General features: G+C 42.9%; 1 protein-coding gene across 5 annotated transcripts in view; it reads right to left on the bottom strand.

Moving 5' to 3' along the window:
* Positions 1-26,823, bottom strand: part of Kif1b (kinesin family member 1B) — a 131,205-nt gene that overhangs the window by 29,296 nt on the left and 75,086 nt on the right. For 2 of the 5 annotated variants that reach the window (XM_038332661.1, XM_038332662.1), the window contains exons 21-27: positions 13,349-13,445; positions 11,924-12,072; positions 10,382-10,560; positions 9,378-9,515; positions 7,704-7,952; positions 1,833-1,951; positions 104-189 (exon numbers count right to left, since the gene is read on the bottom strand). In XM_038332661.1, coding sequence (XP_038188589.1) covers positions 104-189; positions 1,833-1,951; positions 7,704-7,952; positions 9,378-9,515; positions 10,382-10,560; positions 11,924-12,072; positions 13,349-13,445 — 1,017 coding nt within the window. Of the gene's footprint in view, positions 1-103; positions 190-1,832; positions 1,952-7,703; positions 7,953-9,377; positions 9,516-10,381; positions 10,561-11,923; positions 12,073-13,348; positions 13,446-20,834; positions 25,675-26,823 lie in introns of those variants that run through there. The other 3 variants (XM_038332663.1, XM_038332664.1, XM_038332666.1) reach the window with 2 other exon arrangements.

Genomic DNA, 26,823 nt, shown 5'->3' with positions numbered 1-26,823 from the left:
ATCTTAGGATTGCTAATGTTCTAGGCAAAGGAACTGGGTACTAGTGGTGGACATTTCCCTCATAAATCCATTTTCTTCCTTTCTTTCCTCAAATAATTCTTACCTGATTAAAGTACTCGTTATCAAAAGATATTTTAGCTGTTCCTGACTGCCGAATTCCAGAGCCATAATCAGGAGCTTCTTCATCCGCTAAATAAAAAGAAGCCAACAAAGACGGGATGATAGTGCATGTGAGGGGAACAGCGCTTAGAGAATCATAAAGGAGGGAGGAGAGATTCAGTATAAGAATGAAAGGCACTGCAGAAGTGAGCCGCAGCTGCTGCTCCCAACCATTCCTGCTCAAACAAGAAGAGTTAAAAAGAACTGGTTTCAATCTTGAGTTTGTTTATAATGTCACACCTAGGAATTCTGACCCCTTAACATCTTGGCAAGACTATATATTCAATAATAGGCAACATAGATGGAGACATTATACTAACTTGTGGAAGAGACACATACAACTCAGTGTGGGTGACTATGTGACAGTTTCCATCACATGGAGCCCAACATGTATGAGTTAAGATAGACAGTACAGAAAACAGCCATATTCTTTCCGCAGAATGCTGGCACAAATACGGGAAGTGAAACATATTTGATCCATGTATTACATTTAGCAGGGAAATAAATGGCCTTTTGTCTTGAGACAGGATCTCATACATGAGTCCAGGTTGGCCTCAAACTCACTCTGTAGCTAAGGTTGACTTTCAACTCCTGATCTTCCTGTCTCTACCTTCTAATTCTGGAATTACAGTATGTACCGCTATGCTCAGAAAGAAAAAGTCTAATAGAAAGCTAGGCCAGAATAACCTAAAATCCTTGGTTATTCCGACGTTCAAGGCCTATCAACTGGGTGTGGGGCTCATACTTGTGAGGTCAGCACTCAGAACATCAAGACAGGAGAACTGTGGAGTACAGGACAACTTGGACCACACCGTGAAACCGTAAACTACAAACAATTCAAAATACAAAAGTAAATGTTCAATACACGAGCCAAGCACTGTGGTGTATCCCAAAAGAGCCTATCCTGTCTTTTTTTTTGTTTTTTTTTTTTTTTTTTTTTTTCGAGACAGAGTTTCTCTGTGGCTTTGGAGCCTGTCCTGGAACTAGCTCTTGTAGACCAGGCTGGCCTCAAACTCACAGAGATCCGTCTGCCTCTGCCTCCTGAGTGCTGGGATTAAAGGCGTGCGCCACCACCGCCCGGCCTATCCTGACTTTTAAAAACAAACAAAAACAATGTCTTTTATATATAAATATATATAGCTCAGGCTGACTTCAAACTACACAATCCTCCATGCTTGTCTAAACTGCTCATCACTTTTTCAAAGTCAATCCTAGAGTTAGATAGTTACACACATTTTTTTCTCAAAACAGGCAATATCCCAGACTAAAGTGAAATCTACTTATGATACTTGTGATGGGGAGGATATAGATACACTAATAGAGAGGAGGCTTAAGGAGGCCTTCCTCAATTGAACAAACACATGACCACTTATATATGTGGCTGAAGTGTCACCCACATGGAGCTAGCCTGCTTTTTCTGTGATTTCTTTCTCTTAAAAAATTATTTTAAGTGCATTGGTATTTTGCCTGTATGTAAGTCTGTGTAATGGTGTCAGATCCTCTGAACTGGAAATACAGACAGTTATGAGTTGCCATGTGGGTGCTGGGAATTGAACCCAGCTTCTCTGGAAGAACATCCAGTGCTCTTAGCCACTGAGCCATCTCTCCATCCCCTATCCTGCTTTTTCTGTAGGAAAGAACCCACAGCTCCCATTGAGAAAAAGGTCACTCACCTGCAATGGCCTGCACAGCCACGCGCAGAAATCCCCGCACTTCTCCCTTCTCGCTGACGATGGCCACCCTGTGAATCAGGGGCACCGGATACAGCAGGTTGCTCAAGTACACAAATGCCCTGGAGACAGAAACCCAGATACAAACATTAGAACATCTGAGGAAGGAGAGGTTGGGACTTTCCATCGATTGAGAGAATGTTTCCCCAAACTGAGCTGGTCTCTGGGCCTTTTAAGATGTCTCTGAATTCTGACGTCTTAAATTGCCTCCAGCTGCTTTCTCACGCAATCAGTACATAAGCAAGTGCGAAGACCGACTTAGACCAAATTACTCTCTTAAAAAAATTACAGCATAGGTGGAAGAGTAACAATTGGAAGTAGATGTTCAATACTGTGATTTCTGCAGAGGAGAGGAGCTCACTGAAGAGCTAAACCTTCAGAGGTAAGGACGGACCAAGAGATCTGGCTTCTCACCATACACAAAAGAGAAACTAAGAGATTAAAAAAAGGCAGGGAAATGTGTCTGGAATAGTTATTAGTTCTAAAGTGGATTTTACATCACAGCACTATGAGTCTTTGCTTTACTTAAAGGACTAAAATGTGAGAGAAGCAGACATGTAGGCAGAGGAGCTATGCAGCCAGAAATTTCTGAGTAGTGAGCTGGCAGGAGAATGGGCATCAAGATGAACGCTAAGAGAGAGGACAGAGCCAGCCCTATGCAGTTAGTCTCTGCTCCTCAAACTAAAGTCATCAATAAAAGGGGAGTTACAAGTCTCTCCTGCCTCCCCTTCTATTTTCTTCTTTTGTGGTCCTGGGGGACCACAGGGAACTAGAGGTTCATACTTATTACATAAGACCTCAGGATTCTACCAGCCAAGGCCTTTTTCTGAGACAGGGCCTCACTACTCAGGCTGTCTTTGAACTCACTTTGCAGCCTAGGCAAACATTAAAAATCTCTATCCTTCTGCCTCAGTCTTCCAGGTAACTGAGATTACAGGCCTGAGCTTCCAGACCTGGCCAATACTTGATATTTCTAACACATTAGACAAGTCCTATCATCTTCGTGCTTTTAAAAGGTTCACTATTTTGTAGATTTTTAAAAACATTTGTATTTACATGGTCTCATTAGACTGTGTGTGTGTGTGTGTGTGTGTGTGTGTGTGTTGTAGGTGAGGGGATGGAAGACAACTGTTAATGAGTCCCTTCTCTCTTTCCACCATGTGGGTTTCATGGATCAAAGTCAGGTGGTCAGGCTTGGTGGTAAATGCCACTACCCACTGAGCCATCTCACCTGCCCCTGCTCATTTTTTTTTAAAAAGCAATTAAAACTGATCATCACAAGTCCAAAGGGCACATGTTCCAATGACTGGAAGAAAAGTGGAATCTAGTTCCTACTGTTACTCCTGTCTTCTCACTTGGTATATGCTGATCTTTGTACATAAAACAAAAGACAAAGAGTATATTACCCCAGGAAACTAAATATAACTGACCCTGACGCACAGTACTGTTTGCTGCATTTCTTGATCTAATTTCACATTACAAAAAGAGAAGAATGAAGGAATGGATACTCAGGATTTCAACTCAAAATAATGAAAGATTATGAAAATAGGTACAATGCATTACATTAATAACATTTAAGAGCATAAATGAAGTACGCATGAAAAGCAAACACAAATAACTGCAAATGAACAGGAAATTGTAGCATGATGTCTAATTCCCTTTCAGTCTGCTCCAAAGCATGAGAGCGAATATTAACACAGAGGATTAACTTTTGCTGAATAGAAACTTATGAATGAAAATGTAATCTAAAAAGGATTACCAGTAGGATCAAACACCACTACCTCGACTGAGTTTCAGAAACTAAGAATTTGGCATATGGAACCAAATGGCTAATTTCACTTCCAAAGTCAGCACACACACAGGCTACCCTCCTGCCTCAATGGCATTCCAGTCAGACCTGCCCACTTCCAATGCCCGGGCCATTAAGAGCCATCACACGTCTCTCCTTCCTGCAGCCCTGTCCTCCACTCCATGCTTTGATTTCACAGCCTTAGGTCTTACTGTAAATGCTGCTTCCATGACAGGCCCTCCCAACATTACATGCTGGAGTCACACACACACACACACACACTCCTTTCACTGTGGCTATCACTGGCATCTATGTGATTATCACTCAGTGTCTTCATCACTCACCAGACTACAAGACTGTGAGGAGAGGAGACAGCTCTGGTTTGCTCATCTATCTGCAGAGATGTGGCTTGCAGTAAATATACTCAATAAATATCTAGTAAGTGAATGCTTATGTATGTTAGAACCCAGGAAGGTGACCCATCCTTTAACTTTACACAGAAGTGGAAAACTTTTCAGGAAGATGGGTCATACGGTCAACTTTATACTAGTCTGACTTTTCAAAATTAAACTTACAATGGATATTGACCACATAGACTACTTAGAGATCCCACTGTTACTTAATTTTACTATGTAAAGTATAATTATTAGGCAAAATTAAAAACCACTGTAGTGCATGTGTTCTTTACGGCCTTGGCATGTTAGGCAGAGGCTGTACTGCTAAGCAAAGTCACCAGCCCAAGAGCTACTTATTTTTAGAAACATACATTCATAGGCATATCATCACAAAATAATGCTGGACTGCACATTAACGGTGACAATTCCTTCTGCCCATGACAAAGGCTGTTCTAAACACTGATGCACTGAAGGCACTGTACACGTCCTTCTCTAGGAGAGTCTACGGCAAGGCAGAGGCACTGGCTCTGTGACACAGACACACTCACGAGACAGCTCCGTGCCGTGCAATCAGAACACAGCCTTTAGCCCAACGCTGTGCAAGGCTTCTCCTCGGAAGCTTTTAAACTCGAATTCCATGATTAACTCTGTATTGAATATCCTTATACTTTGACCCGGCAGACTGAAGGAGAACAGGGATGGAGGGGAGAAGACGTAAAAGACACACGAGTAGAAAGCGATGTGAAGTTACTTCAGGAAGAGAAGCTAATTTGTCAACATAAAGAAAATCAGCATAATTACGGTGATACTCATAGAAAAGACATCAGTTTAGGTACTTGAGAAAGGTCACAGAATAACCATCTTTTGCTCCTTTCGCCCAGAAGACTAACATATATTTTACATTTCAGCCCGAGTTATGATGGCGTTTCATAACATCCCAACATGCCGTAAGAGAATAGCTAAAGGGACAAGCTCTTTTACTCTGGATACAAAGATTCACCAGAGGCAGCCATGGCCAAGAAACACACCTATCAATGGAATTCAAAGGAAAACATGCAAATTTTTACAGTGAGTTCTGTTTATAATTCTGGGCCAATAGGGAACCTGACACCATGAACTATATATAACAACAGGAAAGGACTTATAACGTGACACGTCCGGTCACCACTGCACAACTGGGAGATGCTGCTGGGGCAAAACTGGAGAGCTGTTCTTCACTTACTGACTGCTACGACTTCACCTTCTCCCAGGAGCTTCTGTTTGGTGGTAAGATTTGAACTCAGGGAAATCACCACCAAGTTCTCCCCAGCTCACCACCTCAGCCCCCTTCTTGCAAGGAAGTGTTAGCTCTAGAACCCAGAAATCCGAACAAATGAAAATATCAACTTCTGAGCCCATAGCTCCACAAATATTCTAAATGAAAATCAGTGTAGCTGACTGCTTTATATCTATTCTTATATACGACAGACGGAATAAAACTAAAAAGAAACTATGCATCTTACTTAGCACAGTGAGTGGCCACATTAAGGAGGATTTGGACTTAACTCTTTCATAAAACCAACTCAAGATACAAGTACTTCTAAGAAGAAGTCTCTTTTTTCTTTTTCTTTTGAAAACAGGGTTTCACTATGTAGCCCTGGTTCTCCTGGAACTCATTATGTAGAGATCAGATTGGCCTTGAACTCACAAAGATCTGCCAGCCTCTGCTGTGTATCACTATGCCTGGCTCTAAGCAGAAGTCTTAATGGCTACATTCATTTTGTTAGTACAGATAATGAAATATAAAAAAGGGGGAAATGGATTTTTTAAAAGGTATTTAATTAATTATTTATTAAGTATACAGCGGTCTGCCTGCTTGCAGGCCAGAAGAGGGCACCAGATCTCATTTTAGGTGGTTGTGAACCACCATGTGGTTGCTGGGAATTGAACTTAGGACCTCTGGAAGAGCAGGCAGTGCTCTTAACCACTGAGCTATCTCTCCAGCCCAAAAAATGGATTTTTAAAAAAAGGTTCTTTTCCTCTAACTCATTTAAGTTGCTTGTCCTAAGTGAGTGCCAGAGAAGCCCAGAACTCAAGGTCCTCCTGACCACTGTGTTGGGATTCTCTTTACCAGGCCTCCTCCTCATAATGTGATGCTGCAGAACATGGCAAACAGACAGAGGAGTGTAGGCAAAGTGAACAAGCTAATGATCAGAATCTGGCTCTACTGCCAGTCTTCTTAGACTAGAACAGGAATGTACTGAGGGATACAGATCAGAATGAATAAAGCACTCTTCGTGCACACTTCTCTCATTTCAATATAAAATGGCTTCTCTAAAGCCCTAACCCTGGCAATGCAGCACAGGCTAACAATATTCACGACTATATAATCTCATCTCGTTTGTTCATGGAGAATCTGTATTATAGGACTCAGGCCACCACAGCAATTTCGGTGTCACTTCTACCTAAAGCTTTTCTTTCTGCTCTCACCGTCATTCTCTCCAGTGAGTGACGAGTTCCCACCAGGGGTCCAGTCCATATGACAGCTAAGTCTGAACCCTATGTCTCTGTTGTGTCAGGAGACGAGCAACTGGTGCTTACCTGCTCTACAGTGGTAGATTAATGCATCATTAACCTTAATCTTTGTTTTTTCCAGACAGGGTTTCTTTGTATCACCTTGGCTGTCCTAGAACTAGCTCTGTAGACTAGGCTGGCCTTGAACTCACAGAGATCTGCCTGCCTCTGCCTCCTGAGTGCTGCCACCACCGCTTGGCTTTGTTTCTGTTATTTTTTTTAAGACAGAAGTCTCACGTGTCCCAAGCTAGCTCCAAACTCTCTATGTAGCCACATATAACCCCAAACTCTAATCTTCCTGCCTCCACCCGCCAGTGCTGGCATTGGAGGTGTGTACTACCATACCCAGCTTGAAGCAGTGAGCATTCTACTATCAAACCTAAAATTATTTCATTATGAAGAGTGGACGTAGAAATAGGAACCTATGCACCTCTGACAGAGGGGTGTGCACATCAAGAGCTGGAGACAACGACTCAGCTTGGGACCTCAAGGTAAAAGTTTTATGTACCACAAACAAATACTGATAACTTCCTAAGATCCATGATTATAAACCCTACAAGTTATTTCTGGCAAAAGTTCAGGACCTGCAGAAAGGTTCAGAAACCAGTTACAGCAAGATAGCCGCTGTCAACAAGGAGAGCTGGGCACTCCCGATTCTTCTCTGGAGCAAGTCCACTGCAGTCCTCTAATTTCTGAGGTGCCACCGATTCCTCAGCCTAACCTGGGGCTTTCTTGGCTCCTGCTCATCTTATTCCCTTTAGAGATGAAGCATCTAGACTACAGTAACGTGTGCTGAAGCCATTACATGGGAATCTTAATTGCTGGGCAATCTGGGCCAAGCAGTCTCCAGGTAGTCCTCCTAAGATGCAGTCTCTCTCGAGTGCTACGCAGACCGTGCCTCCCAGACAAGGCTTGCGCTCATTTCCTAGCCTCAGTGGCCTTCACAGCCCTCTGAGCACTGGAAGACTCAGGCAGGACTGTTGCTGAAGTAAGGGTAAAGCAGGATTATCCGAAATTGCACAAAGAGTAGAACAAGAGCTGGTCCCTTTTCGCCTTTCTCACAATAACCTCACCAACCTTCCTACTAAAATGAACCAAGGGGATCGGTCGTAAAACGGGTCATGCCCATCACTGAAGAGATCTGATCCCTCTTCCATCCCTGCGTCAGAGCCGGTGTCATCCACGAATGCCTCATCATCAAAATCCTCCATGTCATCCTGCTGCTCGTCAGCCAGTTCAGTGATGTCGGAATCGGCCGTGGAAAAAGTGGGGGAGGGTGTGCGGTCGGCAAGGCGCTCATTCACACAGCCGTGGAAAATGGGGGAGCTAGACACCAGGTAAGACGCCGATTAACACAGGCAGGGAGAGAGGAACAGTTGGTTAAATAGGACGCTCAGGTGCCAACAGGACAGAATCCACTGACAGAATCAACACGGTAAAAGCAAGTAGAAAAGCAAAAATGGAAAATGAGCATAAACTGCATGGCTCAGGTAAAGGGAACAGGGCAGGCTGAGAAGACCTATAAGGACAGAGCCTCAGAATAAGAAACGCAAAGAGCATCCATGAGTGGACCATCTCAGGTTGTTGATGTTCTCCAGCTTACACAAAAGATAAGCATCCTGTCCTCCAAAAGCCACTCATAAGGAAAATACTAAGGCTTTAAGCAAATTCTCTTGTCAGTTCAGAGCAGAACACCAAATGGATGAAACTGTGTATACCAAAGCAGCAGAGGCTCGCATGAGACGTGTCTGGCCAGTCCCCCTCTGCAAAGCCTCGTCTACTATCAGAATGGAGTGGAAAAGGTTGACCAGTAACTACCTTCAGTTGGCTCCTTTACAAACCATCGCAGGGCATTGAAGAGTAACTCAAAATTCTGGAACTAGTAGGCTCAAGATTCACCTGAGGCTGGAGAGATGGCTCAGTGGTTAAGAGCACTGGCTGCTCTTACAGAGGACCTGGATTTGGTTCCCAGCACCCTCAAGTAGCTCACAACCATCTGGAAGTCCAGTTCCAGGGGATCCAATGCGCTCTTTTGGCTCGGGTGAGCATCAGGCATGCATATGGATACAGACACACATGCAGGCAAAATACCCATACACATAAAAAATAAAATCTTTTTAAAAAATTTACATTTCTCTGCTTTTACATTTCTAAAACCCTTTAGAACTAAAATCTAAATACACACTCACTAAGGGGCTTTGTTTCCATAAAATGTTGAGAGCGATGTCTTTATAAAAGAAACTTTATAAAAGAAGAGGCTAACATGGTATGCAGTTAACTTGCCCTGGGTAAGAACTGAAGCGAGAAAATACCGATCAGATTTCGGAGGTTCTCCACCACAGTCTGAGAACACACCCTGTGATTTCTATCTAAGCCGTATGGGATTCAGACAAGTCTTCTTTTTCTTCTCAGTTTACCTGGATCAACTACAAAATGTTCTGCAAGCTGAGAGTCCAGGACGACCGTCAGATGCTCTGGCTACAAGTCTGATAAAGCAATGCGCACTGTGTAAAACTGAAGTGAATACACTAAAGAGTATGACGGTCTAAGTGGAGAAGATCAGACAGAGGTGGCTTTTGGTTTGTTTGTTTTTTCTTCTAGTGCTGGGAACCGACATCCTGGCTGAGCACCAAACCCCACCTGAGAAGAAGTTTTTATATACATATTCCTTTCCCCCATACTCTCTACCAAATTTTAAAAAGTAAAAGTACTTGCTATTATTTTTCAAAAGACAACAAAATCACTACATACCTTCCCACAAGCTTGAACCAGTGGAACCGATCGTAGAAGGGGTCGCTGCCAGTCATGGTTGCTTCGCTCTCGTCTTGGGCGCTGGAAGCCATCTCACCTGCTCTGTCATACATCTCTCGCATTAAATCCAGTCTCTGTCTGTTTAGCAAATACAGGGCAGACTGAGTTCAGACCAGGAGACGGCACTAAACTTCGCTCTGGAAACCGCTTGCATGCAAACCACTTCTAAGAAGCCACTCCTATCCCTTATGCTATTAGACCAGGCACAGCCTTCAGCACAGAAACCAAAACGCTCAGAATCCAAAATGTGTGAGCAGAAAGAGAAGCCACTGGAAGTAAAAAAGCGGACCATAGAGTCAGATTTTCTCAGAAGCACGTGCAAGCGTGTGATCTGATTCGATTAAACTTATAGTCGGGTAAGACAGGAACTTCAATGGTGTTTGACATCTCAAATACAATTAGATAAAGGGAATTATTCTGTCACACTCGATGTAAAAGAAATGAAATGGTCACTCCCCTGTTTATTAAAGATTACCATGAGGCCCAGTACTAAAGTAAGAGGATCCAAGATAGAAATAAATACAAACTTGGCTCATCTAAAATATTAGAGGGCTTATGAAAGCAAATGAAAAAAAAAATCAACAAATGTCGAAGTTGTCTGAAAAATAAGTTTCACTGATTTGAGAAAATGGACGGATGATAATATTGTTGACTGGTCACAGTGCTTAGAGGCCACAGAAAAGGAACTGACATTATCTTCAGGAAGAGGTGAGTATGAGGGAACCCATTTAAGCAATCAGCGCAACCCTCTTTTTTTTTTTTCTCAAGACAAGAGTTTCTCTGTGTAGCCCTGCCAGTCTGGAACTTGCTCTATAAATCAGGCTGTCCTCGAACTCACAGAGCTCCGTCTGCCTCTGCCTCCCGAGTGTTGGGATTAAAGGCGTGCGCCACCACCGCCCGACTATTTTCTTTTAAAGAATATTCTTTTGTGAGTATTTTCCTACTTGAGTTTATCCAAAGACCAATAATGTGTCGCCCCGTTCTTCAGGTCCTGGACTTCCACTGCCACCACTGTGCGAGGGAAGGGCCTGTCCTCGTGAGATTTTCCCATCTCCGTGGGAAGTAATTCAGGAGGCAAAGGGGAATACAGTGTGTCAGTCAGCAGCACGAACTGAAACTGCACCTGAAGCGAGAGAATAAAGACGGACAAGTGTGCATATGACTGTCTCAGCACGTGAGGGTCAGACACAAGGGACTGGGGATTTAGCAAGCGCAAGGCCCTGGGTTCAGGCCTTAGTTCTGGGAGATTCAGAGACAAGGCGATATAGCATTGCTAAGGGGAAAGAGGTCAAATACAGAACATCTATCCGACAGACCGCTGTGGCTAACTGAAGACCCTAGACCCTATCCACATTTTAACTGAGGGAACAATCTTAATTTTAAACTAAGTGTTCACGAACTTTGTTTTCCTGGGGTGGTGACTTTTCCCCCACAAACTAAAACCTCAGTAAATATAGCAGGAGGATGAAGACTCCTGTGGAACATAAACAAGAGACTAAAAGGAGGACGGCCGTTTCCTAATGGGAGGACGCACATGCAGCCTGTTAGTGGACTGCAGAGGTAACTACTAATCATTCACGTGTTTGCTATGTAGCAAGTATTGTGACTATCATTTACTTCTTGTATTATTATTTACTCCTTGCCTTGTATTATTACCTCCAAATACTAATTAAGCAACAGGTACGGCAACAAGAAAAGATACAGTTCCTGACTTTAGTTCACTCAATGAAGAGAATGGTTAATAAATAATACAATGTATTTCTGAAATCATGAGTGAAGAGGTCACCTACCCCAGTTCACAAATGTAAAACAACGAGTTTTCCAGTCAGGTAGTCTGTGTTTCTTCCTACTACACAATGCAGTCCTCAGCTCTTGAGCAGTGAGGCACACAGAAGAACCAAGGATTCCAAATTTAAGAACAATATTTGGACATGTGCTCAGTGACAGCAGCAGTCTGGGGCTGTTGGCATGTCTAGGCACTGTTGGCAGAGTTCTGCTGCCACCCTAGTCTGTAGATGAGGCCACAGAGCTCAGAGTCATTATGTCAGCTCAGCTACTGCTGGGCTAGACTGGCTGGCTGAGCGCAGAGCACATACACTGGTCTGCTAATCATGTCTCAGGCCTCTCAGAAGAGGATCAGATTGGGGAGAAAGGAGCACAGAGGTCTCAGAGGTACAAGCTGAAGGGCAAGAACTACAAGAAAATCATGGTTTTCCCCAGAAATCCAACAAAAGCATTTTTCTATTGACAGGTTTATCCAACTTCCATTTAGAATACTCAGGTTTGTAAAATGAGCCAGAAAACAACTACTGTAAATTTTTAATTACTACTTATGTTAACTTTTAATTACAACCTATGTTGTGCTGCCACATAGATGGAATAAAGCTGTTTCACGGCACAGAACAGCTGAGTCCCCCCAAGTGAAAGGCGAATTTAAGGCTATTAATTTAAGTGAACGCACTCTGCCTCCAGATCACCCTCCATACCTTCTTCTTTAGCTCCACGCTGATGGCATTGGCTTCCTTCAGGTATACTGCATTGCCCCAGAGTAAGTCCCTTAACGAAGTAAACTGGTGAGACTTCCATTTCCGGAAGGCCCATTGGGCCAACTCAAACTCATGCTGTGTCCAAGGAACTGAAAGAGCAGAGGAAGCAAACTTAACAGTGACTTAACAACCGTGAGGGACTTCATCCCTCCTATGCAGTATATATATGCACTCTAGAAAAACCTAACATCTAAAGAATACGGTTCTGGGTTGCGTGGCTTGTTTGAGACAGGATCTCACGCAGTCCAGGCTGGCTTCAAATCTGCTGTGAAGTCAAGAGTGGCCTTGAACTCTTCATCCTCCTGCTCAACCTCCAAGTGTTGGGATCACATGCATCCCTGTTATTTTGTTATATTTGTTTATTTATTGGAGGAGGGGCATGTGCAATAGCTGCATGTAGAGGCTCGAATACATCTTGCAAGAGTTGCCAGGTGGTGGCTGCGCACGCCTTTAATCCCAGCACCCAGGAGGCAGAGGCAGGACGACCTCTGAGTTCGAGCACTGCCTGGTCTACAGAGTGAGTTCCAGGACAGCCAGGGTTACACAGAGAAACCCTGTCTCAAAAAACAAACAAACAAAAACAACTTGTAAAAGTCAATTTTCTCCTTTGACAGTGTGGGTTCCAGAGGTCAAGGTTAGGTCACGAGGCTTGGCACAAAGCGCCCTTACCTGATGAGCCATTGTGCCAGTCCCCTTTTTCATATATCTACTTCTGATGTGCAGGTACATTTTTAAAGTCCCTGATATTTACTATATTGTATACTTTCATAACTCGACAATAACTAACAGTCAAAGGTCCCCAATCAGCTAAGAAGTTGATTGAGATAGGCAAGCATGACCAAACAATATAATTAGCAATCTGACAGGAACGAGCCATAGTGGCTCAAACCTATAATCCCAGCATTAGGGATACTGTGGCAGGAAGGGTGACTTTAGTTCAAGACCACTCTACAACAGTGTCAGGCCAGCCAAGGCTACACGTCTACCTGGCAAGGCTCTGTCATAATCAAACCAATCCGCCAGCAATGGCTTTGAGTCACCAATATGTCCCAAATTCCTCAGCAGGGGATTATGGACAGGAACTAGAACACTGAACAAACTATATAAGCATCGATTAAGCTCTATATTTACATGAGCCTGACCCAGGAAGTTCAAACGTGCAGTGATGAGAGATGGTCTATGTGATGTTCCCGAAAGATTGTGTGAAGACAGTGCTCGGAAACCGTGGAAGCTCTAGGAACGCTGCCAGCCCTCCACCACCCTACAGAATGCTGCCACCTGGAGCAAGCTCAGTACAAGGGCAATAAAGAGCAGGGCAGATCCGAGGAGCCCAGCTTTGTAATGGGATCAGACCCCAGCTCTCACCTTCCTCCTCCTCCTCCTCTTCCTCTTCAGTTGTTTCTGCAGCCAGAGAACGCGTCTCGACCTGCCTCTGCAAGGCCTGCAATTTACTCTCATAGTCCTGAGTGAAAAGAAAGGAGATAACATGTAGAGAAGGGAGGAAATAGGAAGGAAAGGGGAAAACAGAGGAGGGGAAGGAAAGACAGCAAAGGACAAACACAGGAAGGGTGGGGACAATATCTCACACATCAAGGATTCCAGAGAAAGAAAATCCCAGGGAGGATTCAAGTCAGCAGGACCTCCTGAGACCCCACTCTTCTAACAGTCGAAAGGGAAAGAATTAAGACTATAGACTTTGAGGCTCCTTGCTTCAAGCCCACAGTACTCCTGAACTGAAACAGCTGGTTCGAGGGGAAGTCTATGTTAAATATGTACTAGTATATGGATTGAAATGAGTACAATACAAATCAGGTTTACCTCTGTTTCTCCACCTGACCCATGTATTCTCTTACTCACTGAAGGATTTATTATAAGCTTTTAAATTCTGTGTCTGTGGGATCATGCAGGAAGAGGTCACAACAGGGTGCTGGAGCCCAAGGAGCCAGAGTGGAGGCAGCTGTGCACAGCCCGCTGGTGTGGGTGCTGGGACCTGGACTCATGGCCTCTCCAAGAGCAGTACATGCTCCTCACTGCTGAGGTGTCTCTTCAGCCTTGCCCGTGGACTTTCGGTACAAGCAGCATGACCACAAAGGGAGCAGTGGTCACTGGATGATGGGGAAAAGTCTTGTTCTTTTTATTAATTAAGACTTATTATTATTATTAATTATTAAACAGGGGATTGAGTTTTGGGTCTAACAACCGGACTCATTGTCTTATAACTCCAGAAAGCAAAGTTGCAAAGTTTTTCCTAAGCAATAATTTCTTCATTTTTAAACTTTTTTTTTTTTTTGGTTTTTCGAGACAGGGTTTCTCTGTAGTTTCTAGAGCCTGTCCTGGAACTAGCTCATGTAGACCAGGCTGGCCTCGAACTCAGAGATCCGCCTGCCTCTGCCTCCCGAGTGCTGGGATTAAAGGCGTGCGCCACCACCGCCCGGCAATTTTTTTTAAAGGATTTTATAGTATATAATCTTCTTAACAAACAGCTGGAGAAGGATCAACAGATAAACACATGAGAGGCCTCTTACGTGGAATGATTCTAATCAAATGACACTCCTATGTGTATGCATGCACATGCCTGTTTCTGTGTGTGAGTTCAGGTGTGAACATATGTGTAGAAATTAGAGGTTGTCGTTGGTACCTTCTTTATTGCTTTCTCCACTTTTTAAAATTTTAAATTCTATTAATTCGTTTGCTTATTTATTTCGTGTGTGTGTGTGTGTGTGTGTGTGTGTGTGTGGGCACAGACATGTGCTGCAGTGAGGTGGAGGTCAGATGACAAATTTTAAGAATTGGTCCTCTCCTTCTACCATGTGGGTTCCTGAAATGGAGCTCAAGTGCCTTTACCTGCTGATCCATGTCACCGGTACATAATAAAAAGATTAACAAGTCAAATCAATTCAATGTATAAATGTCAACTGAATCTCAGATTAAAACACACACTTTTTTTTTTTTTTAATTTTCGAGACAGCCCTGGCTGTCTTGGAACTTGCTTTGTAGAGCAGGCTGGCCTTGAACTCATAGACTCATAGAGCTCTGCCTACCTCTGCTTTCCAAGTGCTGGGATTAAAGGTGTGAGCCACCAGCACCTGGCTAAAACACACATTCTTCTAAAATTTGTATTTATGAGAAAAATAAGAATAGATTATTTATTTATTTGTTTGCTTGTTTTTCAAGACAAGGTTTCTCTATGTAGCCCTGGTGTGGAACTTGATTTGTGGACCAGGCTGACCTCGAACTCACAGAGACCACCCTACTTCTGCTTCCTGAGTACTGGGGTTTAAAGGCATATGCCACTACTGCTCGGCTAAAAAGATATTTTTTTGAATGGGTGTATATTACATGATGTAAAACTAGCATTAAGTTTCTTAGAAGATAATCATATTAGTAGACTAGTACTGATTTTAAGAGCTATCAATATAGAGGCATTGAGAAGTCAACTACTGTGATGTCGGCTGGTGAGACGTCAGGGGTACGAGCACTTGCTCTCTTCCGGAGGACCTGGGTTCAGTTCCCACACCTGTATCAAATGGCTCAAAACCACCTTGTAACTCTGGAGATCCAATGCCTCCTGGCCTTGGCAGGCACCAAGGTGCACATAAACTAATGAAGGCACATCACATGCAGATAAATAAATCTTAAAAAAATAAAGTTCTTTGCACCATTTTTTTCAGCTTCTCTGTAGTGTTGAAATGTGCACTTGGTAGCCATTAATTATTCTCACCTTACAACCTGTTTATGACATGGGATTCTTCCAGCAAAAGGAGACAGGCATGCCGTTTCATCTCACAATCACCAGGGAGAAAAACCCACATTTCCTCTGGGGGAATTCTTCAAGAACAAGTCTTTGAGTTGGTCAAACTACCAGCCAGAACAATGTCTAGACTCTACCAGCTAAGGTGTGAGGACAGCTTTCTTTAGAGGTTCTCGCCAGGCTTTAGTGGGAGTAAAAGATCTCTCATGACACTCAGAATGGGGAAAATACCAACTTCCAACTAAATTCTGACCAGAATTTGGTAGTTCAATAGAAGAACCATTTTCTGAATTGAAGTTTTTTTTTTTCCAAACCTAGCCGCTTATGAGCTTCCAAGGATAGAGTCACAATATCTGTGTGTGTGCATGTGTGCACACACGAACATGTGCATGCATGCATGAGTGTGCACGTGTGTGCATGTGCCCCTCAGAGGCCAGAAGGTGGCACTGGCTAGAGTTACAGGTGATTGTGAGCTGTCTGACATGGGTGCTAGACATCCAACTCCAGTCCTCTATAGCAGCAGCAAGCTCTCTTAACCTCTAAGCCATCTCTCTACCCTCCAGACTTATATATTGTGTTCCTACTAAGTCCCTGATGCTACAGATACAGAGGTTAGTAAGAAAAAAAGAAGGGCCCGTAGGTGAGGGGAGAAGAGATGGCAAACGGTGGACATTCCCACACTCTAACTTTGGTAGAGAAAAGCATTCTGGAGAATAGACAGCAAGGTAGAAGATAGACGAGGAAGACCAGGGAGAAGAAAGGGAAGCGAGGGACACTTTTAGTTGGGGTGGTAGGGAAAGCGGAGTGAAACGGACGTCAGCGGAGGGGCAGGAGAGGCACCTGTCAGACCTCTTACGGCATCCTACATCTGTCTCTTGGCTGGTCACACAGTACTGATAACCAGTGTGGCTGTCTGTCCAGTGGCTGCTTCTCCATAATTCTGAATTTCACAAGCACAGGGACCACACTGTCATTTCCCACCCGAGCATCTGGCACATATCTCTTCCACACACAGACAGTCATGTCCTCATCTTCTAGAACAAAAGACTCAAAAATGACTGCCTTTTAGATCAAAGACCAGCACACCATGGCCGGTGGCCTGGATCCAGACACCTAACCACATGGTCAACAAAGCTCAAAGCACTACTAAGGACTAGGAGCAGACTCCAGAACACGCACAAAGCCCCATCTGGTTCCTTCCCAACACCAATTTTAAAGTGTTACAATCTGGCTTTTTACTAGAAAATGATTTCCAACCCCAGTTCCACCTCAACAGTTTTGGATTTCAAAGGTGCTTAAGGGATCAGACATCACCTAGGTGCTCTGGATGCAAATGATTTGGTCTCATGCCAGACCTAGGCAATCATTAATTTTGGCGGTGGACCCATCAACTGTTCTCACAAGACCTCTAGGACACTGTGACACTATACTCGGAACGACTGCTGAGCCCTGTGTGCACAGATGGCTGGTGAAGTGAACACAACAGAGAAGGCCCTCATTCTGTTAGCTTACATCTGCATGGAAGAACCAAGCAAGTGCACAGACAGGCTAGTCACAGGTTGTAATTACTAGAATAATGTGAGTTGATAGACCGCTTGTCTAGAAAACAAAACTAGCACTGTATAGACTAGGTGTGTTGGTGCAAGCCTGCAATGTGAGCACTAGGGAGGCGGAAGCAGGAGGAACACAAGCTCAAGGTCACCTTCAGCTACATAGGAAATTAAATGGGACACATGAAACCCTATTTCAAAAAATCATTTATTTCTTTTGAGACAGGGTCTTACTATGTAGCCCTGACTGTCCTAGAACTTACTAAGTAGACCAGGCTGGCCTCGAACTCATCCAGATTTGTCTGCCTCTGCCTCCCAACTGCTGGGATTAAAGGTGTGCGCCACCATGCCTGGCTGGGGTAAGCTGAGGTAGGAAGAATGGCGCAGAAGCAAAGATCTGGGAGAGCTAAGCATGACAGGAAACAAGCTGCTGTCGCGAGGACGTGTAACTGAGGAGAAATAAAAGGCCAGAGGCATCTATGCTGTGATATTGTCAAGATGTGAACCTAGAGATCGGCAAATAAGCACAATATGTAAAACCCTGTAAACACCGCTACAATTCAGGCTTAAAAGGTACAATGGAAAGCCCATGAGGCCACTGACAGGAAGCAACTCGGATTCAGATGACTCTGGCTACAGCATGGGCAGTGAATGGCAGATGCGAGAACAGGCACAGGTTAGGCTAGGAGGTAAGAGGCGATGGTGATACAGCTTGGTGTCTCTAAGATAACAATTTAGACAACATCAAAGTCCCTACCCTGAGTTTTCTGGGTGGGTGGTTTTTAACAGTAGAAACTTGGCTTCAAATGACAAGATATAATCAACAAGCATTCACAAGAAGGGGCATGCATATCCATATCCCAGGCAACACCTCACACCTTGTCACATTTAAACGTGCCCCTCATCAGAAGGAAGATAATCTCAAACCTATGTCTGCTCCCCACGGGACCAGCGATTTTTAACACAACGCAAGACATCTTTTCAGACTTTTATTTTATTTTATGTATACGATGCTTTGCCTGTGTGTTGGATCCCTGGAAATGGAACTGGGGTTATGAATGATTGTGAGCCATGTGGATGTTGAGATTTGAAGCTGTGAACTCTGCAAGAGCACCAAGTGCTCTTCACCACAGATCCATCTTGTCAGCCTCCTATAGCCGCCCCCCTTTTTTGGAGCGAGAGAAAGAGAGGCCCAGGAGAACTCCCTGTGGCAGTTTCCTCAGTGCTGAGATGACAAGAGTGAGCCACCATACAATGATATTTTATTTGTGTTTTAATAAAACTTGCCTGAAGATCAGGAAAGCAGAGCAGACAAGCCACTAGCGTTCTTACCTCTGCCAGGGCTCAGACAAACAAAGGGGTGATCCTGTTCTCAACGTGACTGAAAATTGCAAGGCTCTCCACCAAACCTCTAATGGCCGACTGAGCCCTGAGCTCCTGTCTCCTCCCATCTTGCAATCATCTTTAGTGCCTGGATTAAAGGTGTGCACAAGAGAGAGTTCTAGGACAGGCTCCAAAGCTACAGAGAAACCCTGTCTCAAAAAACAATTAAAAAAAAAAAGTGCACCACCATTGCCCAGCCTCTATGGCTGACTAGTGTGGCTGCTGGGATTAAAGACGTGTGCCAGCACCGCCTGGCCTGTATGGCTGACTAGCATGGGTGGCTTTGCACTGATCTTCAGGCGAGCTTTATTTATTACATCGTTGTTTTTTTTTTTTAAATATTTATTTATTATGTATACAATATTCTGTGTGTATGTCTGCAGGCCAGAAGAGGGCACCAAATCTCATTACAGATGGTTGTGAGCCACCATGTGGTTGCTGGGAATTGAACTCAGGACCTCTGGAAGAGCAGGCAATGCTCTTAACCACTAAGCCATCTCTCCAGCCCCCTACATCGTTGTTTCTAAGGCTTTCCTCTCCCTCCTGGCACTGCTTAGACAAGCACTCTTTCTCACCTGAACCAAGCAGCAACTTCCCCCATGGTTCTGAATTGGCCCGCCTATAATTTACCTTATCTACCAGCGGCTCTCAGCCTTCCTAATGTTGTGACCCTTTAATCCAGTTCCTCATGTTGTTGTGACCCCCAACCATAAAATTACTTCACTGCTATTTCATAAGTGTGTTTTGTCACTGTTGCGACCAAATGTAAACATCTGCTATTCAGGGTATCTTACATGTGGCTCCTGTGAAAAGGACATTCAACCCCAAGGGGTCGCAACCCACAGGCTGAGAATCACTGCTCTATACTATGACCACAGTGGGTTTTCTAAAAAGATGGATCTAATAAAGGGATCTCCAAGTTGCCACTGGGTTGACAGTTTGATCCTCATTCCCTCCAATCTCCTTGTATTTTGCCCACCATGACAAATATGGCCATCTGACCATCCCAAGTAATCCACATTTCCCCAGTCCTATCCTGGTCTCTTCCATTTGGATCCTTCCCTCCCTTATTCTTTTTACTTTGGGAAATCCTCAGTTCTGCTGTGGGGCTTGCCCTTGGCTTAAGGCTCCCGTCCTCCACAAGCCTCACCTCCCACTATCCTCTCCAGATGTGACTCTGCCCACACAGTCACCAGCACATATACCATACTGCACCTAAATCACTCCTGGGTCCTAGGACATGCATGCTCCTGGAAACTCCACTAGTTTCTCCCAGAGCAGAGAAATACAAAGTACTTGAAGGGGAAATATGAGCCCTGGCCCGGGACAATTCACACTTAGCATGTCTCATAAAGCACATATTTCATATTAAGAAACTCATGCACATCAGTTGCGTATGTTGTGTTCTTCTAGACTGCAATACACATCTGTGTTATTTTCCAATTTGAAAAATCTGCTAGGTCCAAATTTTTTTAAAGTCATGTCTGTGTGAAGGTGTCAGACCCACTGGAACTTAAGCTGCAGGTAGTTGTGAGCTGCCACGAGGGTGCTGGGAATTGAAACCAGGTCCTCTGGAAGAACAGCCAGTGCTCTTAACTGCTGAGCTCTCTACAGCCCTTGGCTTGGCTCAGATTTTTAACAAGACCAATGGCCCACTAAATAAACAAAATGAAAATTCAGCTTTGTCCTGCTTCATCTTTAGCAAACTAACAATAATCGGAGTGGAAAAAAGCAGAGGTTATAGGGGAGAGAAATGGTTCATCACTTCAAGGAATTTCAAACCATAACTATATATGAAAAAATGAAAAAGTTTAATACAAACTGAAATAAAAAAGCATTACTCTCGCTCATTTAAAGCTCCCAGGGAAGACTGAATTACTTGTTTTCTTGTTGTTTTGTGGCACTAGAGACAGAACCCAGGGCTTTGTGTGATAGGTTAAGCGCTAGCATACCACTTAGCTACATTCCGTGGACACAAATTTTGTAAAATAGAAAGGGATATTAAATACAAAAGCTTGAAAATAATCCATACAAAATAGATCTAAAAAAGATACTTGGCACACAACTATCTTCTGCTGAAAGGGCAGTAAATACGGGTGAGAAGCAGACTGATTGATTAGCATAGTCTTGTTCACTTCCCGCCTCCACACACAGAGAGAAATCACACTTCCAGGAGCATTTCAACTTTTATTTATTGAGGACTTTTTAACATTACAAACTAACTCTCCCTTTCTGAAAAGGCAGGTCTTACACTCAGACAATCTTCAAGCATTGTTTTAAGAAATTGAGAAGAAAACCACAGTTCATCCACAAGAAGATTCACAACTTCTTTTTACAGTGATAAGAAAAACAACACATTCCACACCCTAAAGTACACCAAACTAAGTCTACCTAGAGAAGATTTTAAAATCTGGGGAAGATGACATCAGCCAGACAATTATAAAAATTGTTTGTAATGAATTTGTCCCTAACGATGCAGAACCCATGCTTGCTTTGCTCTGAACCTAAGCCTCCTTCATGAGGGTACACAGACCACAGGAAGCTTTTCTTCCTCTTGGGCTTCTGTGTAAACCATTAAGGCAAGTCAACAAAGGACCGGTAAGGCACCAGGTACAGCAGCTGACCACAGAAGCCTGTGTGACTTCCCGTGATCTGATAGCATTTACAAATCCAGGCATTAGAATGGCAAAGTCGGTGTTTTGTTTTTAGTATCTTACACCTAAGCACAAAAGGTCACTTCAAGTCACTTCAATGTAATAAACAACTTGCTGTACTAGAAGAACCAGAAGCAAGAATAAAGGGAAGGCCCTTTGGTTTAAATTCATTAACCAGATTTTCTAACTGTCCATAGAATTACATTCTAGTCTGGAAAACTCAGTCCCAGCAATGCCAGATCATTACCTAATTTCCCAAGCACAAACACTTTCCCCCATTTCACGATGATAACACTAGGAATATTTTCATAATCAAACAATGCTTTGATGAAGACAATTTCTCTTTGGTCTTGTTTAATTTAAGATGAGGGAGAGATACCACCATTTAAAAAACAAAACAAAGGAGAAAAAAAAAAAAAAAAAAACAAGCTGACCCTGGTGACACAAACCTCTAACTCCAGCAACTGGGGAAAGCTGAGGCAGATGGAGGGTTGCAAGTTTGAGGCCAACGTGGGAAAATCAGTGAGACTCTGTCATAACAAAGTAATAAGAACCCATGGTGGCGCTATATATGTCAGTGAATCAATCAAGCAATTTGTGCACACAGTTTTCTACGGTAAGTACTCTGAGATGCACGAGAGGATATGGCTAGCAGTCAAGCCTTGGTTCATTTCTTTCCTGGTCACCTAGAAAATGAAGGGCTCCTTTAGATGTCTTACCATTTCAGCATATGAGGGCACTTAGATTAGCAGGCGAAGAACAGAATAATTCTCTGGACTACCCCGTGGGCCTACCAGTTCCCACATCTCACATGACAGTGTTACACACTCTTTATTCCAACGTCAACAGTGGCAAGTTAACTGGCTCTAATGTTCAGTAGTAAAACGAGAATTTTATCTATAACTAAAAGCCAAACTCTGTGGACTTAAAATATGTTATTTCAAGGATTTTTTTGCTAGAGTCGGAACCTAAGAAATTATGACTTTTAATTTTAGAAAATGAAATTCTTGACAAAAAAATAAGTCAGTATAATTATGTGTGGAAAAGAAAAGACAACTGTAGATTTTCACAGATTTGAAGTGACTGACATGAAGTAGCCACCAAGAGTACGTTCAAACCAATGGCACAGATTGTCATCTCGAGGAAGTCAACACAGAGCAGGCGTCACTCGCCCAGAGTCTGCCACACAAACTTCCATGAAGACTAGAGCTGCCCTAGCTCTATCTCCCCAAATTCTTTTTTTTTTTTTTTAAGGAAAAAAATGTTGGAAGCAACTTTCCGTGCATTAAGACATTTTCTTAGAAGAGTGGGGGGAAAAGTCTGCTACAATGAAAAGTAATGCTCTAATAAAGCATAGCACCCACGCACAGAGCAAAAAATCAGCACACAGTCCCAGTCTAGAAGGCTTCCTTGAGGCTCTTGGCTGCAAGTTCTCACACTGTGGGGAGACAGATGCTTGGCAGATGTCTGGGTGTGACTAAGGAATCTTCAACACTGTCAAGTCTGGTAATCTCTAGCTCTTCAAGCTGACTCTTAGGAAGGCTTCTGACAAGTCCAAGAGATCAGAACGTATATAGAAAGCCATTCTTTCCTTCCATTTAAATCCACTGTTTCTGTCTTTTTTTATTTAAAGAGAATTCTCCATTGAGGCAAATGCAACCACAACATGGCGAAGTGAGGTATTGACAGTTCATCAGGACTCATCTTTCCTTGCTTGAGTATCTGTGAGCATTACTATTGTTGACCAAAGAACAGTTGACTATATGTGTCATCTCCAGACTCAGCCACAGTTAATTTTTATTAGTCCATCAGTTATTGGAAAAGGCAATGAAGAGGTGAGAGTCAGCCTTCTTCCCATGTCCCATCTCCTTCTCTCACCAGATAATCTTAAAAATGTATACACATTGCTCGAAGCACATAAAATTTTTGTTGGTATTTCTGCTGGCATAATTTTAGCAAATACAGTTCATTCTACATGTGAGATAGTAAACTTCGATACACAATCAAATAGAAGCCCAGAGAGTGCCAATTTAAAGATTTTAAAGTCACAGCAAGTTTTACATATGTTCTGATACACTAAAATTACTGCATCAGGGCCCAGCTGTGGTGGCACACGCCTTTCATCCCAGCACTCGGGAAGCAGAGGCAGGCGGATCTCTGTGAGTTTGAGGACAGCCTGGTCTACAGAGTGAGTTTCAGGACAGCCAGGGTTACACAGAACCCTTGTGTGGAGAAAAAAACAGAACACTGAATTAGTTCCTTACAAATACAGAGCAAGATGATGGTGCAAGGCTGTGTAGGACAAAGTATGTCTGAAGAGCTTGGGTTTGAGCTTCTAAAAATGCCAACTATATTTAAAGAAAAGACCAGACATCAAGGTGAAATCTTAGGCTGTGTCCACACAGTTGCATGTTATTTTTAAGCCAATTTCTAATGTTTATGGAGACTAAGAGGCACTTATTCTATATATCAAAGTCCTCTTTTGAGTGTTTGTTTGCATAAACCAAGTGGCAGGTCTTTTTGAATATCAAATCAATATCTAAAGTACTATAAAAAATAACAAAACTTACACCAAAACAAGACAAACCAGTGTAAGTGCATTAGTAATCTAGGCACCATGGAGAGAAGTGTCACAAAAATCAGGGCCTAGATGTTTTATAACAAATTCTAGAACCTGCCCACTGATAATACACAAGCCAAAGGGAAGTGTCAAAACGTTTACCAGTGTTTTACACTTGAACAATAAAAACCAGTTAGTATTTGTAGGAACATTAACATTAAAATCATAATGCACCGACACAATCTATGAGCTAACATTAACATTGCCTGTTTGCTTTGCTACAGTTTCAAGTTTGTCCAGTAATTTATTTATACTGTGGTTTCTCGACCAGCTTTGAGATTGGGTGCTGAGAATTGTCTCCTCATCCTTGGAGGGGTCACAAACTGGCTACAGTGGTTGGGCTTGTCAGTCTGCTTTTGACAGCAATTGGCTGTATTGCCCTCTGCCTGACCTCCAGTGTTGTAATTACAATAAGACTGACGGTGTTGGTGAATATGACGCTTGGCTTGGAAAGCTTGCAGGTCAGCGGTGGGATGGCCACTGTGGGAGTTTAATGACTCTGAGGAGGCAGTTGCCTGGCAGCGCATATTTTTCGGTTGGCCATTATTGAGAGAATTGCTTCTCCAACGTAGCTGAGGTGGTGGTTGTTGATTGTTAAGATGCTGTTTGCTAACTTGGATATGATCTTGACTTCTTGTACCCTGGGAGCCCCATGCTGACTGGAGGTCTTTAGAAGGTGCTCTACCAACTTTTTCTTGGCTTTCTTCTTTATTTCCTTTTCTTCCTTCTTCATCTTTTGGAATTCTCAGCTCAATAACCTCATCTTCTGTTATAATAATATGTGTCCCAGGACTCCAAGAGTTTCTATGTTTAGGATTGCTCTTAAAGGGGAACCGGGGCTTCCGGTTCTCAGGAGGGATGAACCTGTGGGGTACATTCTGCCGACGAAGCTGCTTTGTTATCTCCTGCTGTTGCAGGTTCTTAAAACGGATTTGCTCTTGCCTCATCCAGCGTAGACGCCCACGTCTAAAAGCTGGATCCCCATTCATCAACTGGGAAACACGCTCTTCTTTGCCAAGGTCTCCACTTTCTCCTTTATTGACTCCATTATCAGAGATGCTGTTAGCACCAGCACCAAGAGGCTCTTTTGTTTTCTGATTTCCTTGGCTTTTCTGTTCCTGAGAGCCAATCAATGGCAAGACTTTCTCCATTTTGAGCATTTTATTTCTTAAGACTTTGATCTCTTCATCTTTCATATTATTTTGCTTTTTCACTTCTTGCAGAATATCTTCTAGCTTGTCTATGTGAACCTTGAGGTCATCCACATCTGTCCCACCTCTCCCAGTGGCCATCATATCTTCCATCTTCTCATCCCCTACCCCAACAGTGTCCCAGACATCCCTGGCCACTGCCCTCCAAGAGTCCCGCTCATTGGGATCTTTCTTTCCATACATGGCGCAAAGTTCTTTCATCTTAACAATGGCCAAGGCTTCGATCTCTTGTCTACTGTGCCTAAAATCGTTGAGGGCAACTTCATAACAAATCTCTTTAACAGCCTGAATTTTAAGATCTGAGATGGTGACCCACTTGGAATCTTTACTCAGGCGCCTTCTTTGAGGGATTTGATACATTTTAATTGGTTCTCGTTTCTTTCCACTGCTGGGGAGGCCACACTTTTTAACAATGGTTTGTAACTTGCTGGGAGGTAGCTTTTCTCTCAGAGAAGTAATAAGTTTCCAGCTCTCTTCACAGGACCTCTTGTCAGAATCGTCCCCGCTATCAGAATCCGCGTCCTTTGGAAAAACAAAATAAAAAAATGGCCCCCAAATAACCAAAATTAAAATGTAAAAAAGGAAAATCAAATTGAAGAAAAAACAAGCAAAATGCCTTAACCAAATTTAAAAAATAAAAAAATACTAAAAAACAAATTAAAAAAACTAAAAATCAAAACAAAACCTAGATGGGGAAGTCTACTAAGACTTTTTGTATATGTAAATGACTAGTAATATAAAGATGCTTGTATTCCTGATCCAAATACCCACTTTCTGAGGTAAATGAACCACATTATTGGAGGGATGATAGTCTCTCACTCTAGTCAGGTGAACTAGTGTGAGATAACCCTTCCATCATATCCAGAAAACATGTAAAGCCCATGTCCCACACATGCTAACAACATGCAGCCACTTCCCCACATTTGCCTTGGTTATTGCTGTTGCTTCTTCCAGAATCTCTTCCCCAAGAGTGAGCACGGATGCCACACAAAGATGTGACGAGCAGGCAGATTAACAAAGGTTAGTAAAACTGCAGGATGCCAAGTTTTGTTTAGCTTTACTAAAGTGAGCAACCCTAGAAAAAAGTTAGAAGTAGAGAAAGAAGCGAACAGAGACGATGTTAAAAGTGCCAAGAATTCCTAATTGCAAGAACATAAAGGTTCTTATCAACCAAATTCCCTTTCCTGTTGGATGGGGGGATTTTGAACTAATCTTTCTAGAAGCAGATACTGGATTTGCCGTTTTCTTTTGCATGGTAAATTAATCTACTTCATTTGTACATTACAGTTTGTTACTCTGAGAACAAGAAAGCATTTTAAAAAGGGATAATGGGCTACTTTTATTTTTACACAATGAAATCAATAATAATCTCCCTCTAAAATTTTGAGAAGTTACTAGGATAAAAATTAAATTAAACATAATTTTAAAATTCCTAAGTCAGTGTATTTTAAACTTTTTCTTGGGAGAGGGTGCTTGGGCCTTGTATATGTTAAGCAAGCACTCTAGCATTCTAGTATAACAGAGTATTTCAGAAGCTAGGCTTGGGCGTTCACACCTAGAGTTTCAGCACATGGGAGTCTGAGACTGGAGGATTGCTACAAGTTCCAGGACAACCTGGGCTTAGTAGACAAAACTGCCTCCAACAAAAAACAAAAACAAAAAACAAAAAAA

The sequence above is a fragment of the Arvicola amphibius genome, chromosome 6 (assembly GCF_903992535.2).
Source record: "Arvicola amphibius chromosome 6, mArvAmp1.2, whole genome shotgun sequence".
NCBI lineage: Eukaryota > Metazoa > Chordata > Mammalia > Rodentia > Cricetidae > Arvicola > Arvicola amphibius.
This window is presented reverse-complemented; position numbering and strand designations above follow the sequence as displayed.